The sequence below is a fragment of the Rhipicephalus sanguineus genome, chromosome 4 (genome assembly GCF_013339695.2).
Source record: "Rhipicephalus sanguineus isolate Rsan-2018 chromosome 4, BIME_Rsan_1.4, whole genome shotgun sequence".
NCBI lineage: Eukaryota > Metazoa > Arthropoda > Arachnida > Ixodida > Ixodidae > Rhipicephalus > Rhipicephalus sanguineus.
The window spans coordinates 85,580,118-85,601,027 of NC_051179.1; the positions used below are offsets into that span (position 1 = coordinate 85,580,118).

At 44.1% G+C, this 20,910-nt stretch overlaps 1 protein-coding gene across 1 annotated transcript; it reads left to right on the top strand.

Moving 5' to 3' along the window:
* Positions 1-91: 91 nt before the first annotated feature.
* LOC119390364 (DNA polymerase interacting tetratricopeptide repeat-containing, protein of 47 kDa) lies at positions 92-20,575 on the top strand. Its single transcript, XM_037657967.2, has 11 exons — positions 92-357; positions 3,862-3,976; positions 4,800-4,961; positions 9,556-9,633; positions 10,022-10,089; positions 10,431-10,487; positions 10,598-10,684; positions 12,944-13,102; positions 14,136-14,270; positions 17,416-17,498; positions 19,556-20,575. The coding sequence occupies exons 1-11, from the start codon at positions 214-216 to the stop codon at positions 19,854-19,856; spliced, it is 1,389 nt and encodes a 462-aa protein (XP_037513895.1). The 5' UTR covers positions 92-213; the 3' UTR covers positions 19,857-20,575.
* Positions 20,576-20,910: the final 335 nt, after the last annotated feature.

The following is a 20,910-nucleotide window of genomic DNA, read 5'->3' on the forward strand; positions in this document are numbered from 1 at the left end:
TTTGTAACTTATCTCAGAGTTAAACAGCTAAGCCAAAGGCGAACGTTTCAAGTCGAGCGAAGTCATAGGAAAGTCACCTGAAGAACGATAAGTGACGTGCGCGTGGACGTGAGCACGTTGTCACGTTGTTTTTGAAACATTTTGAAGAGTTCAGGAAGGTTCGGAGTTGTGCAGTGAAGTCCCGAGGAGAGTTTCTGACAATCGTAAACACCTATGGCTGAACAATCACACAGTGTCATGGACGACGAAGCGAGAATGAGGCTGCTTGAAAAGCTCCAACGAGAAGAGGAGGAATTCATTGCCAATTTAAAACCAAGTAAATATCGGGATGGCTGGAAAGAAGAAACATGGGAAAAGGTGGGCACGCAAGTGACATTTTTTTTTTCTTTCTCAGTGGTCGAACTCCACGGAGTGCTTCAATAACTTTTATCGATAATTACAAGTGATTTGATAAGACGCGAACGAACTGAAACCACCATATCTGTAACTAGCTGCAGCTCACAGTGAACCGCAGCTTCTGTCGTGGCGGAAAGTTTTTGCTGTCGTAAAATAGATCAGAAAATTCACACTGGCGATTAATGTGCATGATCAGCCCTTACCCTACTGTACGATTACGAACCGTCGTCATGTTGCCAAAATGGCAATTTTAATTGGGGTTATCCGAAAAGAACTGTGCGTTGCCGGCAGAGTAGGCTGCACGTAATGTTGCCGGCATCGCGCCCCCGTTGACTCGCCGCAGTCACGTTACCAAACTGCCGGCATTTTTAACTGCGAAGCTGTTCTTGGTCGAGCCTTTCATGTCCGGGATCCGCGCTAACGTTTGTGGGCATCATAAATGGGTATGCGCCACAAACATTGGATAAATCCCACTACTCGCCACTGGTCCACTAAAAATGAAGGCTCAACAAACTTGTATGTGCCACAGCAATCTGTGCGGCCTATCGGAAAACTATCATCGTCATAAACGCGAATGTGCCACAGAAATTGGGTAAATCCCACTACACACAAATACCACTAAAGAGGTAGAAGGCAACACTTAGCCCAACAAATGGCAAGCTCGTTACCATAGTCACACCACTGTCACATGATACTTTGTAGTTACAAAAAGTGGTGGTTATACTACCACCTCAAAGCTTAACCAAGAGTGTTTAATAAAGAGCAGTGATACAACATATGCGACAAGCTTGGAGAAGCCAAACAAACAGTCTCATTTTGTGTCTTAGGGTCAGACTGAGAACCCTCATTTATTAGTACTTTTCTAATATTTGCGAAATGCGTCCTTCAGTCATAGACTCCATCTCGGTGGTGTGCAACGACTCGCGGTGACTTGCCGCTTGCGAAGACTTTGGTGGCTGCGCACGCAGCATATCGGGAGCATCTTAAGCAAAGGCTTCTTTGTAAACCTGTGTATACATGGTGTGCACTGACGTCACCTTTCCGCCATCTTCGGGTACCAGCTGGCTGATACTAGAATGCGCAGAGCAAGAAACTGTGACATCAGATTAGTGCCGGTGCCCCCTCGCGTTCCTTTGTGTTCACCCTTGGTGCGGCTGGTGAACAGAAGAAAGTGGGGGGAGCAAAACACAACGCGGGGACGGAACGCTGTGTGTCCTCCCCTGCACTGACACTCTCCAATGAGATAAAAAGTCACGGTGGCCGCCATGTTGAGGTACCCAGTGCAGGGAACCTGTCGGCGACGTCACGTGAACACTATGTATAAGAGTGGTATGGTCAAGATGCAACAAAACTATACTACCACGTCAAAGCTTAACAGAGAGTGTATAATAAAGAGCAGTGATACAACATATCTGAAAGACTTACAAAACATAGAAATGTGTTAGCCTACGGAGGGAACGCCACCAGCTTCACTATTTCATCGGTGTCCGCAAAGCAGAGCTGGTTGAATTTTACATCACTGGTATTGTGCCCGCCCTGTCGCAGTTGACTCGGGCTCTGACAGTAGCGATGCAGGCAAATTAGTCAGAACCTTGGAGCGGCACGGCCTAAATTACTGGTCTCCCCAGTGACACAGTCCAAAGCAGTGTTGCGGAATGGGCGCCTCCATTCCATTCCAGGGAATTAGAACTTACCACAATTCCATTCCTTTCAATTCCTCGGAATGAAAAAACTTAGCCCATTCCCACTCCGAGAATGGCCAGGCAGCTCAATTCCATTTCTGTAATTCCTCAATGTAGGAAAGACACCTTGATAGTTTTATTGAGTTAAGAATGAACATAAAGCTGATGTCATCAGATGCATTAAGAACTGGAAAAGTACGCAAAACACGTTACCAAGGTCAAGTGATAGTAGCTTAGTGACATATCTCCTGCGGTACAACCACCCTACTAATTCCCATAGGGGCAGTTCTCCCGCTACCTATAGCATTTGCATGGTCAGCAAGTTTGAACGAATGGTGATATTAATGTTGTTTAAGCTTAAATGTGTGAATGCTAAAATGACGACATAGCGTATTTGTATGCTGACAAAAGTAGTGTTCCAGAATACTAAACAGTTTTGCCATGCGTCTGGAGCGCCTAGAAAGGGGCACAGTATTTCAAAAGGGTGGGAGGGAGTATGAGGTGAGACGGCAGGCAAGCTGGTATACCACCGCCGTAGTTCCACACGACGGATACCAACGGCACAGAGCCGCGGTTACGCAAAGAATAGAGACAAACTTCAGAGCAACACAGTCTATATAAGGACAGAATTGTGGTTGGCACGTTGCTTATAAATGTACGGTGCTTGTAATCAGCCAAGCCATTTTAAAAATACTGCTTTATTGTTAAATTAGAGGCTCTGACTTACTAATGGTTGAAGTTTGAAAAACAGCGCATAGTGGGGGGGGGGGACGAAAACATGCTCTATTTTCTGAACAAGACGTAATTCCATTTCCATTCCATTCCGTGAAAAAGGCACTTAATTCCATTCCCATTCCATTCCTCCAAGCGTTGACCCCATTCCCTTCCAGTGTCACGAAAATGTGTAATGATTCCGTAGTCATTCCGATTCCGGAGTGGCATCTCCGCAACACTGGTCCAAAGTAGCGATAACACAAGCAAAAAAGAACAAAGAAAGAGAGAAATGGACAGTGTCAGCGATTGGCACGTGTCTGTGGGGGCCAGTAACCTACAACGTGTCGCTTCGTGGTTATTGCTATTTGACCCTGGCTCTGACCCTGGCTCTGACCCTGACTTGACCCTGGCTCTGGCAGTAGCCTTGCTACTGCCAGAGCCAGGGTCAAGAGTACCAGCTGCTGGCAGTTTGGTCACGTGGCTGCAGCCAGTCAATGGGGGCGAAGAACCAGCAACAATCCATACTGCCTGCTCTGCTGGCTGGTGGCAATGGGGACATTTCCACAAAGAAATGCTGCTAATAAAGACATTTGATGCCCTGATGAATACAAGTCTTGTCGAAACGTTGGCTCCAGCGTCATTCCCTGTTCAACGAAATGTCATCACTTCAAGGTGCTCTCTGAACTTTGGTCTTGTTTGCATTTTCCTTGATGCTAAATGGTGTATTTTAGTGCGTCTAGCCACTGATAACGCTATCGTTTACATTTGTTTTGCAAGGCGCCAATTACCTTCACAAAAGCGGCAAGTATAAGCTGACTCAGCACCGGTGGTTACTCTTCAGGATCAAATTTCTGTACTCTGCCCATCCGAGTGCTACCAAAATCGTCGTGATTTCGTGCAATTTGGAGTCGTGCGATTTCAGTCCTGCAAGGACTGAAAGTGAGCTCACTTTCAGTCCTTGCAGCTCATAGTGATTGCCATCTCAGCTCAAAATACTTATGCAATGTGTGTATATCTCTATGCAAAAATTCCACTATTCCTAAGTGCATATGCTTGTGCTTTGTCGCAGGAAATGGAAGAGCATCCCCTTTTCACCAAAAAGCTTTCGGACACTGGGGAGTTGCCACCTCTTGTAGAAGCCATGCAGCAATTAAAATATGACACTGAACTGAATGGCCCAGAAGGTAACTCTTGATTTGACTTATTATTGCATTGGATGTTATTACATATGTTTCTGCTTTTTGTTTTGCTTTTTTTGTCACGGCGTGTGTAACAGAGTCATACTCTCACACTTTATTTGTTAAGTACACCTGATAATCTCCTGGCATAATCATAAAAAGCTTTTTGACAGTGTATTGACAATTTACACTGCCGCAGTGGCCTAGTGTGTAAGGGTGCTCGGCTGCTGACCCAAAAGATTTTGGTTCGGTCTTGGCCACGGTGGTCAGGTTTCGATGGAGGCGAAATGCTGGAGACCCGTGTACTGTGCGATATCAGTGCACGTTGAAGAACCACGGGTGGTCAAAATTATGCCGAGACATCCACTACGGTGCCTCTCATAGCCTAGGTTTGGAGCTCTCCCCAGAAATTTTTGAGGAGTGGACATTTTGAGACTTCCTGTTTTCAACGCACAACCACATTTCATTTGTTTTTGCACGTTTCTGGCATCTGTGACAAACGTAAAAAAACGAAAGCAAGGGCACTTCTGTTCTAGCACTGGCGCTCGAGTTGGCGATCCTTGAAACCACAAGGCCACCTGTTCGGGCTTCTTTTTGCGTAACCAGGTGGCGCGAGGCATGTCCTGATTATGTTGCACGGGCACAGTTACTGTGTATTGGTTTCTCAGGTGCACATTTCAGAGGGGTCAAGCGGAACAGTGGGTGGCATTTCCATTGTTGCCCATTGTGGGGAGAACCCTGCCAGGGTTGCTTTAGGGTGTTAAACCCCATAAACGAACCGACAATTTTGATAGTCAGTTCAATCAGACATCGCTTATTCTTTCTCCAGATTTGGCTGAGCAGTACAAGGAGGATGGCAACAACAACTTCAAGTTGAAGAAGTACCGCTGGGCTGTGGCTTCGTACACGGAGGGACTCAGGCAGAAATGCAAAAGTCTTGAGCTTAATGCCCAACTGTACTGTAACAGGGCAGCAGCCCATTTCCGATTGAGTAAGTAACTGTGGCTTTCTTGCTTTTTTCTCTCGATCACATTTGTAGCATGTACCTCTTCCTATTATAACCCTTACTCACCGCAGCAAAAGGCACAGATTTTTTTTAGTACTGCACTTATCCTTTTCCTATTACAGCTGAAAGGCAACAAAATTATATGCCACGTAAGTAGTCTAGCATCAGGTAGTGTCAATGTGAAGCAGCCTCTATGCTAAATTACAAAATTTGTTATAGGAGTGGCTGTGTCGTGGAAATCTTTCGAGCATGTTCTTGATGCCAAGACAATGATGCTGTTACCGCTGTCCACAAAAAATGCAGCAAAAAAAAAAAAGCTGCGTCAGTGTTACTTCCCAAACACAGCCATTACCTAAGACCTGGAACCAATTTATTTATTATTTATTACATTTACTTTCAGAGCCCGAGGGCATTACAGAAAGCAGTGGTTAATACATATACGAGTGCGCAGTAATACAATTTATGGAAATACAAGATAACAAAATACAGTATCTTTATGGCACTTTCGAAGTTAGTGTCAGTAATTGCAGCTATGGAGGCGGAAAGCTGGTTCCATTCTGTGCTGGTTTTGGTGGATAAGAGAGTCGTTGTATAGGTTAGTTCGGCAAAGTGGCACACCAACCTTAAACTTGTGGTCCACTTGTGATGAAATGTACTTCGGTTGAAGATAGATTTTTCACGCTTCATTTTTACGATAAATTTTGGGAAAGAGACAGAGATGAAGACATTTACGACGTAAAGACAGATCGGGCAGTTGTACGTAGTGTGTTCTTCATTGTGGATACAGAAGCGTAGTGGGAGTAAACGGGGCTGCGCAAGTCTGAGCAGAGTCAGGCGTATCGTTTAGTATGGATTGACTGCGGTCCCAGATGCTGGATGCATATTCTAGTTTTGGACGGACTAAAGCTTTGTACAGAATTTAGTTTTAAGGAAGGGAGCGCTTCAGAAAAATTATGGCACATGTTGCCAAGAGAATGGTTAGCATTGAGGGTTATGTAATCAATGTGCATATTCCAGGATAGGTCTTTAGTAATATTAATCCCAAGGTATTTGTAGGAGATAATGGAATTCAAGGGGGCTCGTTACAGCTGAAAAGCATAGTGTGTGCATTCAAGTTGCTGGGTTCATAGAGTTAGTACAGACTCCAGAGGAAAAGCTGGGCTGAAAGAGCACCAACCACAAGAACACCGCCATTACCCTACCATTGTCATTGTTGCTCTTGCAATGATTTAAAGGTTGGCTAAAATTAGCGCTATTCATTGCTTGTAATACCAGTGATATAAATCAAACACGGGCATTTTTACAAATTAGAAACGTGCAGACAGTGTTTTATGTTCATTTAGAATATTTCTAGGAAAGATTCAAGGACATTTAGGCAATTGCTACGCGCGGAACTCGCGGGGCAGAAAGATGCGTTTCCAGGCACTTTTGCTTAGTGGCGCCACCACATCCACCTGAGTTCGAGATCACGGCCGATTGTGTGTCTTCCAACTGAGTTGTGAGTAGCAGTGCATCGTCGTCTTCGCTTTCTGTTGTCACGTACTTACAACTCTATTTCACGTGAGCTCACTTTCATTAATTACGATGGAAACTTAATACCACCGTCAGGCAAAGCATGCGTCTCAGGGGCTGGTAACGCTCGCACGGTAGGGTAATGGCGGCAATGGCAGCACACTTGTGGTCGGAAGTTCTGATGTATGGGTTCTATGGGGGTCCTTTCCTCTGGAGTCTGTACTAACTCTATGGCTGGGTTATTATCACGATCTTACATTTACTAACATAGAGATGATTGGCACCATAGAGATGATTGGTCAAGATCATTTTGGATATCTAGTGAATCAGAGGAGTTTGTTAATTTGTGATAAATAACACAGCCATCTGCAAAACGTTTAAAGGGATACAGAAATATAAGTTTGCAGGCGGTGTTTTGTGGCAGAACAAGAGTTTAGCTGGCAAAAACGACAAATACAACGAAGTGATTCGAAAAATAAAGGACGAGAAGCATCTTTTTTTCAGCGATTTTTGGTTGTGCCTAGCGGCTGCATTATGTCATGACATCCCACGCGTGTGGCCGCAGCAACTACGGGGGCCGCAGGGCCTGTTTGTTGCTGTTGGTGCTACTCGCTTGTGGTACATCTGAAACAGTCGGTGAAACATACCTCTTTGTTTGACACATGCTTTCCCACGGTCGGTCTTCAGTTTTGAAGCTTTCATCGCGGCGGAAGGAAATGCCTAGCTACTGCTAGCGCGCTGAAGGTTGTCATAACATCATCGTCGGTCACGCACACCGTCACATACATTTTCTGGAGATTTCTAGCTGCATCGACTTTGGATATGTGCTGCTTAGCCATCACACTAAACCTGGACACATTTTAAAATTGACTTCATTTGCTAGCTTGGAACACTTTGTTGTTTCACTTAGATACACCTGAAAAAAAAGGAGCAGCAAGAGCATGGGACGATGGCACCATCTAGCCGTAATGCGTGCAAGCGAGGCTTGCTTTCGAATATTCCGTGCTCTCCATCGTGACGAAGTCAAACGATCTCAAATAGTTCAACCTGTAAATGGCTCGTAGTAACGTGGATGTGATAGTAGCTGCCATATGCACAGAGCTATGAAACAGCTGATGGATTGCACACATGGTGTGCCTTGTCGTGCAAGAACAAACGGCACAGCGGTCGGACAAAATACGATGCCTCGATTCGGCCATAGTAACTGCTTTTCTGCCTCAACGAAGCTGATGAAACCATTCATTTTACATCCTCCGTAACATTAATTTATCTACTGCTGCCACTGCACGTTGGCCAATGTTGCTGGCCCGGACTGCCTGTCCGGTACGTGCGCGGCGTCTTGCTCCTCTTCGTTGCTTGGATCAGGAGGCTCGTAAACCGCAAGCAGTTATATTTCTTAGCAAGTTGAAATGGCTTGCATCATCAGAGGTGAGTTCATCGCTGGTAGAGGGACTATGACACGAATGCACACTGTGCAGCTATGTCACCACGTGTGCTTCGAAACACCACGGCCGGCCAGCCAGCTATGCGACGTGGTTGTTCGTTACGTCGTGCCTTCCAACTAGCATCAGCTGATTGGCTTGGCGGGCGCTCATAAAAACGTCGAAAATAGGACCACCGACTGAAAAGTTCGCTTAGTGACGACTTCTTTTGATGTAATCGCGCACTTATAACTCATTTTCGGCATTTCCGCAAGATTTTCAGATTTTGCTTCAGTAGCCCTTTAAGTGATGGAAAAACAATACTGTCAGGGAAGTCGTTGATATAAATAAGAAACAACAAAGGGCCCAGCACAGACTCCTGTGGTACGCTGGACGTAACAGAAGAAAGAGTAGGCGAATGATAATTGGCAGTCTTTTTGGAGAACCCACGTGACCTGTGAGACAGTATGATACCTGCAGCAGACTGAAGATCTCGTAGGTGGTGCGCCGGAATTTGTGTGTCAGCTAACCACTGGGTACTCATGTTTTCTGTTGGCTTAGGTTAGGCCATTAGTGACTGTGCCGATTGTCTGAGATCATATTGAAAATACAGATATACTCGTACTCAATTACGTATGTATAACCAACCGGTTTAGACAAAGTGAATTTCCACTTCAGTTTGGCTGTGACTGCTGGTCTCTTCATTGAAAACAATGTGAATGTGAACTGTTGAGAAGTTCTGTGACATTTGTGCACAAAACCTGGAAAAGCACAGAAAGAGATTACAATAATTGCCATTTGAAGTGTTTTTGAGCTGCATTGGCAGAAAATAAAGGGAACAAGGAGGGAATGTGCAGAACTATTTCCCATGCCTATGTAGCCAACTCATGCCATGATGAGAGTGGTGCGCCTTCTTGCACTAAACTTTAGTGCTGCGCAAACCTGCTCTAGAGTGCGAATACGTGCATCCATATACCCATATGTTGGTAGCCTTGGAATCCACTTCTGGGCAATCCATTCAGCCCTGCCATTTTCGAACTATGAATGATTGGTGGTGCATTGTGACTTGGTTGCAAGGAAATTAGTGAACTGTATTTCTGATGTTGGGTTTGATCCAGCCTTTGGAGGCAACATTTCGGTGGAGGCAAAAACACTTGTGCACATAAAGTTAAGTGGAAGCAAAATAATGCCAATTGATCATGCCCCCTACGGCACGTTTCATTACAAGAGCATGGTTATGGCATGTAAAAACGCCAGGATTTAATTTTGAATTGAACTGTTGTTTCTAATCTGCACATCTGTGCGCTATGTGGACCAGTTAACAATGTCTTTAACTGGAACTCTTTAAACAGCTTAGCATCAGTGGCTAAGCAGTCTGCATTTGTACAGTAAGTCAAAGTAAACGTGCCCCAAGTCCCTTCAGCATGTGGCTGGTTATCGGTTCATTTTTATGGATACATTTTAGCGCCCAATTGTGTCTGCTATCACTAAATATGCGTTGATTACTAAAATATGCTTAACCGAGTCTGGTCACAGAGCACTGCGTCCATAAACAACCTGCTTGCTCTTGTGAAACTTCTTTTTTCTTTGTCATTTTGAAAATTACTTTATGCACTTACACTTCCTTTGACCTGCATTGCTTACAGAAAATTATGGCTCGGCGTTGGCTGACTCAACGATTGCTTCAAAACTGAAGCCGAACTACACGAAAGCAATGACAAAAGGTAAGGGTTGGCACAGCTGCTTCATTAACAATGTGATAAGGCCACCACTTTGTTGGGCTTTTGATGTTGTTAGTAAATAAATGTATGCCCACTGGATTTTGTGTTTGTTGCCATTTGGTGAACTAAATTTGCGCATCTTGTAAATCTCAATACACTCAAAGCTCATTATAACAAAGTCACATCTGCCACAAAAATAACTTTGTTATATCCGAAAATTCGTTATAAACGTTTATTTGTAACACTGTATCTATGGCAAGACTATTCTTCATTTACTTCGTTATAACTGATAATTCGTTATATCCATGTTCATTATATCGAGGTTTGAGTGTATCTCTTTGTCAGTTGGATGTACCACTGATCTTTTCCATCCCCATCTGTTTGCTTTTAGCTGCCCTATGTTGCTGGGAGTTGGAGCGTTATCAGGAGTGCATAGACTGGTGTAAACAGCTCTTAGAGGTAACGCTATACCTTTCATCTGCTTGCCTTTGTGTGGTTAGATCAACCTTGAAGTGGTGCGCTTGGTTTAGGATACCAAATGAGCGCATTGACTGGACTGTCCATTTTGGTGCATGGCTTGGTGAAAGAATTGTAGCCGGTCATCACGACCGGTTATCCAACCCTGTCCAGTCCACGTACGCCGAAGTAGACAGTCCATGTAGTGGACTCTTACAGAATAACCCACCTGTTTGTTTCTAATTGCGCATTTCTTAGTGCTAAAATATTTTTCTGATACTTTCGCATACCAGTCACACTCCAGGTTCACAGTTTGTCGTCCTTCTTTGTTTTGTTTCTTTCAGTTGGACGCTGCGAATGCAGAAATGACAATGCTTAAAGACAAAGCCGAGAAAGCCCTGGTATGGCACTAAGACTGCTCAAAAGCTGCTCGTGTTTGCATCGCAGCTTTCATGCCTGTCGTGTGCTGTTCATTGACTTGTTGCACTGCGCCTGCTCTCCCCGATTACAGAAATTAGCTGAGCGGAACCGGAGGAAGACGGAGCTGAAGGAAAGACTGGCAGCCCGGCAAGAGGCGGCTCTCAGAAATGCTCTCGTGGTGAGCGTGTTCTCATGCTCACTACTTTGTGTGTTTGTGCCAATGTGAAATACATGGTGCCAAACAACGAGGATGTAACGGAGCAGTGCTACTACTATTTTTGCAACAATTGCCTGTGTTTTGTTGCATACTTCTAACACACTTGGCATGGTTTCCTTAGCGACAATAAATTTCCTCAGCGACACATTCGTTAAAGGGGTCATGAACCACTTTTTTTGAGTAGCCATTATTGTCATCATCTAAGTGACCTCATTGTCGGAGTTTATCCCCTCACGAATCAATTGCCACAAAGATTTCTCGAATCCGTCAAGAACAAGCGGAGTTACAGGAGTTTTTTATGTGCTTACTCTCATCCCTTGTTATGACGAGCGCGCTAGAAGTTGCACGGGGGGGGGGGGATGGCATGGTGGAAAGACGTTACGTCAGCACGTGTCATGACCTTGAGCACACGTGATGAAACACGATCGCTCTCTCCCGTTGCGATTCCTGTGTGCAAGTGTGGCTCACTGTGTAATGTCAGCAAACTATGGAGCGCAACACCGACACTTGGTGGCACCCCATCACAAGAAGTGCGTCTGATCCAAACGCCACTATTGATTTATGTCGGCTGTTGGCCAATAGCATGCTATCTGCTGTTCGACGTCAAAACAGCAGGCGCGGGCTGCTCCGAAGAGAGTGAACACGGGCCTCTGTATGAAAAGAGGATGCCTGATCAAATGGCAACTTCACGCTCCGCTTGTAAACTCTCCTTGCCGTGCACGAGTGCAAGACTTGGCTCAGATTGTCATAGCAGTGTCTGCTATCTGCAGGATGTGTTTTTTCACCATACCCGAGGGGTGGTTCATGACCCCTTTGAATTTGTGCAGAAAATGTGCCTGCTGAGTGCATCTAGGCTTATTGCGAATTGGCAAATGTTAGTTTTAAGGCTTTTTCTTTTGTTCCATTGTAGGGCAGCCGGTGCTAGGACTTGGAGAAGGAACTAGTCGCACTGCGACAAACGTTAGTGGGCACTGCTCTGCACTTCCATTATATAGTAGTACCTTTCATTTTGGATTCCCGCTCATTTTGTGACTTACGAATGTTCTATATGTTTGCAAAAATCTTTTGCCTGTCAGTCTCTGGCCATACCTTTGGAAGCCTTTTGATTGTGAAAGGCAGTCGAAGGATCATTCGACTCAAGTAAGTTTATAAAAACGAAGTTCTTGGGTTGAGGTGACGTCAACATAACTGGAAACTATGACAATGTGTTGTTTGTTGGTCCATTGCTCTTCCAAGATTGCTGCTGCTTGTGTGCAGCGTCTAAAAATAAGTCATTATTATCTACAGTTTGTACGTATCCTTCAAAAGGTGTCAGCCTGAGGCTAGCTTGGGAATTACGTGTGCAGTCACCCCTCGTCACTTCGGTGTCCTGCCCATGGTATTTTTGCAGTCTTAATGTTCACATGTTGTTAGACATGTTTCTGGGGGCATTCTTTGGAACTACATACACAAAGGCCACTTTCAGGAGAGTAGAAGATACTAGTGCAAATATATTGTGAGCATAATCACGTCCACTTATTGACTCTACATTTTGGTGAAACCATAGGCATGCGCAGGGTTCCCCTTCAGGGGGGGGCGAAGGTTCATCGCAGTGCCCCCCTCCCTATTAAGTCAATTTATGGGGCAGACTTTGTGCCCCCCTCTTCTTAGGTGACTAGCGTGGCGGCCACCTCCCTTCCCCCCTCTGCGCACGCCTATGGGTGAACCGTGTGCTTCTTTAACACTCACACTGCAGCACTAATCACATGGAATAATTTAGACGAGGGATTGAGTGAGTGTGGGAAAAACAAAGGGTGCTTCTATACTGCTTGCACATAATAAACTATGTAAGTGCCAAGCATTGCACACAGCATCTGTATCCACAAGAATTTGCACCTAGGAACAGAAATGATACAATGAAAATGTGGTGCACTGATCCACGAGGTACTGGGATTCCTACACGCATGTTTATTGAATGGAAATCTTGTACTCACGAGAATCATATTGATGTTACATGATGGTCCTCGCTCACATATTGTTCCTGTCATAAAGCAGAACCTCACTAATACGTTCCTTGCAAATGTGCGTTGTCAACTTCAGATTCGCTGAAGCCTGTCCTTTTCGCTGTAGCTTTGCGTGATCTACTTATGTGGTTTCCCATCTACCTGAGTCTGCTTGCGCAGTTTTGTGGACAAGGGGTGCGCATTACAAGGGTTCTCCTCTTGCTTTTATAAACTACAGGAACGAGGAATTGAACTTCCCAAACCGAAGGACGAGGAACTGGAGTACAACCCCTTTGAGCCACTCACGCCCACCCACCCTGCCTTGCAGGGCCACAGAGTGCACCAGTCACCGTCAGGTGATGGCCTTGTGTGGCCAGCCATTTTCCTCTACCCCGAGGTACTTGGCTTTCTCGCATGTCCTTGCGTGAAATTCGAAGCTTAGCATCTTAAACGAGAAAAGGGGGAGCTGAGCGATTTGGTTTTTCTGTTGGTCACAGCTGCATAGAGCCAGGGAAAGCATCGACGAAGTTATCCGTTGGTTCTAGTTGAAATGTAGAAATATTTTTTAATTACTGTAGACCCTCGATAATTCAACTCAAAGGGACCTCAGGATGTTGTTTGAATTATTAGAAGTATGAATAACCAGAAGTTCTCATAAATATGACTCGTGACAACATACCAACTAGTTTTGGGATCTTTATTGTTTCCCAGCACCACAGCAACATCATAGACAGCTCTGCATGATCGCCATTAAAGTTTTTAGACATAAGCAATCATACTGGTACTCGTTATTATACGACGCATGCACGCAACTGTAGATAAGGGACAAAATGTGTTGTGTATTGCGATAGCTTGTAGCCCCTTTCGATTCTTATGACGCTTTCCCTCACGACAACAGTGTACTGCGGCGAAATTGACTTTAAGAAACATTCCGTATGGGATAGGCTAAGGCCAGGCCTCCTCGGTTTTTTTTCTTCCTCAGTCAGCATGCGATTGTTAATGCATGTGGTTTGACTAGTTTGGCCGTTTCGTAGGCTGACGATTGGCTTTATTTGTGACTGTTAGTGACATAAAAACGCAAATGTTCAGCTAGAAGCAACAAAGGCAGCACATATTTCCAGGCATGGACAAGCAAAAAGTTTGAATTAACCGAATTTGTGCAGTGGGGCAGTTTGAATTAAGCGGTATTAAAATACATTGAAAATACAGTGGGCCAACCAAAAATTAGAGACTTGTTTGAATTAACCAAAAGTTTGAATTGTCAAGAATCTAGTGTATTCTTAGATATCAAGCTCATTCCTAGAATGCCATAGGTGCCGAGTCACGGCAGTTCGTGACATTCAGCTTATTGGAGCACCCATCTCTGCCCATTGTAATGATAAATGACGGCGATGAACACCATCACCTCTTCATTTTGTCAATGCCTGTAGGTGATGGAGTCGGACTTTGTGCAAAGCTTTGACGAGTGCTCGACCTTTGGAGAGCAGCTTGAGCTGCTGTTCGGAGACACCGTCGACCAGCCCGAGTGGAATGCCAGCAGTCGCTACACTCCCAACAGTGTCTCCGTAGGTCACATACTAGTTGTGTTTTCCTCATCTGCACTTCTCTGTTGTACTTTTGCTTGTAGCTAAAAGGAACAGAGATAAAAATTCCCTGAACCACTCTATGGAGCAAAGGACGCACTGCTGAAAACAAAGAAAAGGTTACTTGTAAACCCTGTAAACCTTGTAAACAGTACGCCAGCCGGCTGATGCAGTTAAACTTCGACATAACAAACTTCAATAAAATAAAATTCTCAATGTAACAAAGTATTCATTTTTTATAATTTTTTATTCATAGAACACCATGTATTTTTAACCTCAATAAAACGAAGCATGTTTATCCGTGATTTCAATATAATGAAATTTCGCTGGGGCTTCAAAGGTGAAACTTGTACTGGTCGAGTGGTTGAGTAGCATGCAGTTTTTGCTAACATGCAACAACTTGAAACTTGAAAATACCCATGTTGTTGCACAAGGTGAAGAAGTTGATGGCAAAGTGAAGTTGCTTACCTTGAATCTAAGTACTTTAGCTTCAGAATAGTATTTTGCCAGCGTTTGCTAAATCCGAGTAGCTATACTCGGCGACAACTTATCTTGGCAGTGGAGTGAAGGCTACAGAGGAGGGTCATCCACACATTTGTGCTACTACGCAAGTAGTCGGGCCATCTGCACATTTGTGTTACTACGCAAGTAGGCGGGTCATACACACATTTGTGTTACTACACAAGTATTCAGGTCATCCGCACATTTGTGTTATTACGCAAGTAGTTGGGTCATCCACACTATTGTGTTACTACACAAGTAGCTGGGTCATCAGCACATTTGTGTTACTATGCAAGTAGTCGGGTCATCTGCACATTTGTGTTACTACGCAAATAGTTAGGTCATCCGCACACTTCTGTTACTACGCAAGTAGCTGGGTCATCCGCACATTTGTGTTACTATGCAAGTAGTCGGGTCATCCACACATTTGTGTTACTACGTAAGTATTCAGGTCATCCGCACATTTGTGTTACTACGCAAGTAGTTAGGTCATCCGCACATTCGTGTTACTACGCAAGTAGTTGGGTCATCTGCACATTTGTGTTACTACGCAAGTAGTGGGGTCATCCGCACATTTGTGTTACTATGCAAGTAGTCGGGTCATCCGCACATTTGTTTACTACGCAAGTAGTTAAGTCATCAGCACACTTGTGTTAACACGCAAGTAATTGGGTCATCCACACATTTGTGTTACTACGCAAGTAGGCGGGTCATCCGCACATTTGCGTTACTACGCGAGTATTCAGGTCATACGCACTTTTGTATTACTACGCAAGTAGTTAGGTCATCCGCACATTCGTGTTACTACGCAAGTAGTTGGGTCATCTGCACATTTGTGTTACTACGCAAGTAGTGGGGTCATCCGCACATTTGTGTTACTATGCAAGTAGTCGGGTCATCCGCACATTTGTTTACTACGCAAGTAGTTAGGTCATCCGCACATTTGTGTTAACACGCTAGTAGTTGGGTCATCCACACATTTGTGTTACTACGCAAGTAGGCGGGTCATCCGCACATTTGCGTTACTACGCGAGTATTCAGGTCATACGCACTTTTGTATTACTACGCAAGTAGTTAGGTCATCCGCACATTTGTGTTACCACACAAGTAGTTGGGTCATCCGCACATTTGTGTTACTACGCAAGTAGTGGGGTCATCCGCACATTTGTGTTACTATGCAAGTAGTCGGGTCATCCGCACATTTGTGTTACTACGGAAGTCGTCAGATCATCTGCACAGTTGTATTATTACGCAAGTAGTGAAATAAGCTTGCAGCTTATTTCAGTTTCAGTTTCGGTTTTGCTTGTTTGCTGCATTCGTCGACAGTTCAGGCTGATGACACCTTACACCTAGCATAGACGTTGCAGGTAACTTGCTGGGTCTGTTTTGACAGCCACTTTCTGTCACATTCATAGGTCGGCAAAAAAAATTGGAGCTAACTCGGAATCACTTAAGAAATATATTTGACTCATGAGTCCGCTGGCGTAAATTAGCTTTTTCGATCATGTTTTCAATCCAGATTAACGACAATATCACTTATAATAGGTGCTCTACTATATACGCCTTTTGACCTTGTACTTTCAAATACTAGTTACCATCATATAAATCATATATCATCATTGTCATATATCAATTCAATAGGGACATTTTTATGAAATGCGCGATTCACGCAAGATATTTTTATTGAGAACTTCCCAAGAAAGAGATTGCGGGGGAAGGTCATGGCACCCCTCCTCCTAACTCACGCCTCTGATCGATAAATACTGAAGCGGCACATGAATGCTAGTGTGCTGAGATATGTGTGAATAGACTTGAGTATGAACGTAAGCCGATAGAAGGCTGATAGTAATGCTAAAGATGTGTAGACAGAACCGTAAGTCGGCAACAAAGGGTGGAGCTCACTCGGACTCACTCAAGAAGTATATTTTGCGCTTTGGGCTCACTCGGACTCAGACTCACCAATATTTTCCTCAGTTTCACTCACTCGGACTCAGACTCACTAAAATTTTTCTTCAACCGGACTCACTCGGACTCAAACTCACCAAAATATTACTCAGCCAGAGTCACTCACACTCAGACTCACAGCCCGATCTGAGTCTGAGTGAGTTGACTCACGAGTGAGTTTGCCGACCTATGGTCACATTTCGCATATGTCTTTCTCAGAGAACGAAACTGTGGGCTTGCGGCCGCACGTGGTCCAGTCGGCATCGGGGACGCCATGTTTACTGCAAGAACAGGCACGCAGAAAACATGGTGCTGCCCATAAAATGAAGAAAAAAAAAATTTTAAGCGGGTAATAATTTTTTCCCGCCAACGGCTTCTCATACTTGTTTTATATTTACAATGCAGAAAGCTTTACTTATTCGAGCTGGGTATTTCTGAAAATTGGAAAGTAAAAATAGGTACTATTTCTCGGCGCACGCGCAGGTGAGCGTTTCAGTTCTGTAACTTCCATAGCGCTGCCAAGAAAAGTTGCTGAGTATAGAAGCTCATTAGTGCTGTTTAGTCACGACTGACCTGCTTTTAAGAAATGCTTGTTGATCACATTTCCAGGTGCTTTCAAATTTCTAATTTTTTTACCTATGTTATATCAAACTAATAATTATAGCATTGGGCTTTGTCGTAGGTTTGGTTCAAGGACCACTTCACTGGAAAGCCTGTGGCCATCTCACCAGAAACTACACTAAGGACAGTAGTTTTTGACAAAAGGCAAGTTTTTATAATTTCTTGTGCAGAAATGCAGGTTAAGACCTAATGGTAAGTAATATGGTCCATTCTAACTCGGTAAACATTATTTTTGTGAGGACACTCAGTCCAACATAACCACAGTGCAGCGTTACAAAGTTTTGAAAAGAAAGATATTAAAAAACATCCTTGGCTAAGGCAAGTGTTAGGTGTGCTTCTGCAAAATGGTGAGTCCTGTGCATTATTCTAAAGTAACTTTTTTTGATAACCATTCTCAACTGCTTTGTAGTTAAATGATAATCAGCTTGCAATTAGTAGTTTGACTCAGGAGGCAATACCCAATGTCCATGTACATTTTCTGTAAAAGAAGCAGAGGCTTTTGTGCTCGTGTCTGTGTCAATTAGTTTTGTGAGGACATGCAGTGTTTTTTGTCCTTTCAAAATACAGTGAAACCTCGGTGATACGATCACAGCTCATACGAATTTCGGGGTGATATGAATTTTTCGTTGGTCCCGGCCAAGGCCCATTGGCCTGCAATGTAATGGAGTACGGTTGTTGCGAACCGATTTTCACGAGCGACGTTTTGATGCGAACGTACGCTACCGCCCAGGTACGAATAGGTGGTGTCCGCGTTGTCGCGGAAGACGCGCCAAGCACGTGCGAGCGCGGGAACGCAGGCGTGGGCATGCGCGCCGCACCGGCCAATCGTCAGAATCACGGTGTAAAAAAAAAAACACTGTTCTTACGGTTAGAATAAACCTTCAGAGATGCGTCACGGCCTCTGAGGTCGTGCGCGCGAATCTTTGAGGCTCTTATGTGCCTCCGTGTGCCTTCGCGTTTAGATTACAGAGGACATTAGTGCCATGCTTTTTTTTAACGCATCGATGCAGGCCGTTGTCGTTGTACTGCGCTTACACGTGCCTGCCTCGTGCATCAGACATCCTATGAAAGGTGGACGAGGACCGAAAGAAGGCGAGGACGGTCTTGGCGAAGGAGTCGGGCCTCACAACGTCAACATGCACGACCGTTGAGGTCGCACTTGTGCGGGCACGGCCGTAAATCTCAAAAAAAAAACATCCCCAACATCTCCGCGATAACAAATTCATAACACAAGACCGTGGTTCTGTAATTTTGTGGTCTTGATCCATCGCGTCAAATCGCTTCTTTTGGTACTTTTGCTGCAGTACTCCGGTGTCATGCAAAAAAACACACTAAAAGTTGGAAGGGGCTACTGCTGTCGCGGGTCACAACGCACCTGGTTCTTTAAATAAATACGCGCGTACGGGCCGTATATTTACGAGTGCTGGTATGATTGCCGACATCTAAAAACTCAACTGACAATCATCCAGGGTTCTTCCTGACGTTGCTGTGGCCCTGAAAAAGAATAAATGAAAATGTACGCCAGCTTCCTTTTGTCGCATGCTATTTTCCATGCTTTCTGGTGATACGAATTTCGGATGATACGAATATTTTTGGTGGTCCCGTGAGATTCGTATCACCGAGGTTTCACTGTACTTCAAAGTGCTGTGAAATCCTGGTGATCTACTAACGGCTTTTTCTTCTTGTTTCAGTGAGAGTGTCCTAATAAGTGTTTTTGGGCAATAATAATCCCATGTTTAAAATGTGTGTATATATAAATTTCAGAGAAATAATTGCCCGCTACTGTGTCTGCGTATGCCTAATTTGTATTTCATTGCTACTGTGAGACCAGCAGTTCTTGAAGCCAAGCAAATGGGAGTCTCTGGACATATTAAGACTACACAAGAAGGGAAGCCTGGGCTAATTGGTGATAGTTCATTTTATAACAGCTTACAGCACTAAACAGACGAGGATGAAGTTCAGAGAAGGTAAGGACACAGCGCTCGTGTCTGTACCTTCTTTGAACTTCATTCTCATCGGTTTAGTGCTGTAAGCCGTTTTAGGACTGCACCAGAAGGTGCTACCTCTTAAGCAGCTATGCCTAACGTTGCATTATTGTTCCCGTTTTTTACTATTTGATGGTTATTCATTTCCTTTTTTATGCTCCCCATTGGCGTGATTGTCGTCTTAATCTCAAGACATTTTCTCTACTTTCCCCTCAGGTTCCACATTGACAATGGAACCACGTCATTTTGGGTCTTACCCAAAGGCACGGAGTACGAGGCACGTTTCCTTGCGAAACGGGCAGCACGTGACATCCAGGAGAAAATAAATGATGCGGCGTTCTTTTCGCACAAACATGAATGTGACATCTTTTATTTCACAACATTTGATACCTCTGTATTCGTTTCTTTTTTTTTTACAGTATTTGCATGCACAATTTCAACAGATCCAAAACCAAAATCAGCCCTGAATTTGGCTCTTTTGCTCATATGCCCCCAAACAGCAGCGAGTGCAACATGACCGCAGTGCCATCCGTAGCAGCAGCACTAGGTCACGGTTGGTCTTTAAAACGTGATTTTATATCAGGGAGTTGAGGTGCTTTGATTTGCGACATCGTGGGTAAGGCCTAAACAAAAAGTTTTGTTTTCCATGTTTTAAGGCCTGTTTTGGTGTACGTGTAGCCTACCCAAACTTTAGTAAACAATTGCTCTTTTCAAGTCGTAAGCGATTCTCGTAGAATGTTGTTCTCGGGGGCTCAAAGTCGACATTTAAAATATTTCGTACAAGTGACGCTGGCATTTGACCTTCCCGCCTGCAATAGTAAGTTTATACTGATGCTGTTACGGTGGCTAGCAAAAATATGCTCACTCCTCGAGTAGACGCACATCATGGTATATGTATCCGCAGCGTCACTTGTTTGCCGTATGGTTTTAAAAAGCAGTAGTAGCATTAATCGGTTATTGCTTTGCGAATGTTTGCCTAATACTCACTGCATACTATTTTCCAGTGTCTGTTGGCCCTTTCTCAGTAGTATCTTTCACCTCGGTAGCTACTTTATTTGTTGATTTTCATTTCCACAGGAGCCTCGTTGCGTTGTGGAATCTTTTGTCTCACTGTACATTCAAAATAAAGAAATCTATCAGTACGTTATCCTTTTACTGACTTAGATAAAACAAAACACAAGTGATGCCTTCGTGCACGCACAAAGGCAATAGACCGTATGTACAGTTGTACAATAAAGCTTGTATGAAGAAACTGGTGGTTGTGAAATGGGAAAACATTAACATCCTAAGCTCAATGTGGACAAAGAAAAAATGTGGCTAGTTTGGCCAGGAAAGCTGTCTGTAAATTGTGTTTGAGGGTGATCGTGTGCACTTTCTTGTGACGCAATAAGCAGAAGCTGACATTGACAAACGAGACAAAAGCATGAGAACATTTTGAAGCCAGTAAAAGCGTGCCGTTGTAAAGACTCGATGTTGTCAACTAGTCATTCTTGCTACAGGTTCATAGCATTAAGAAATTTAAACTAGATCTGAAACACTAGTGGTTGTTTCAAATAAGGGGCACGCACTCT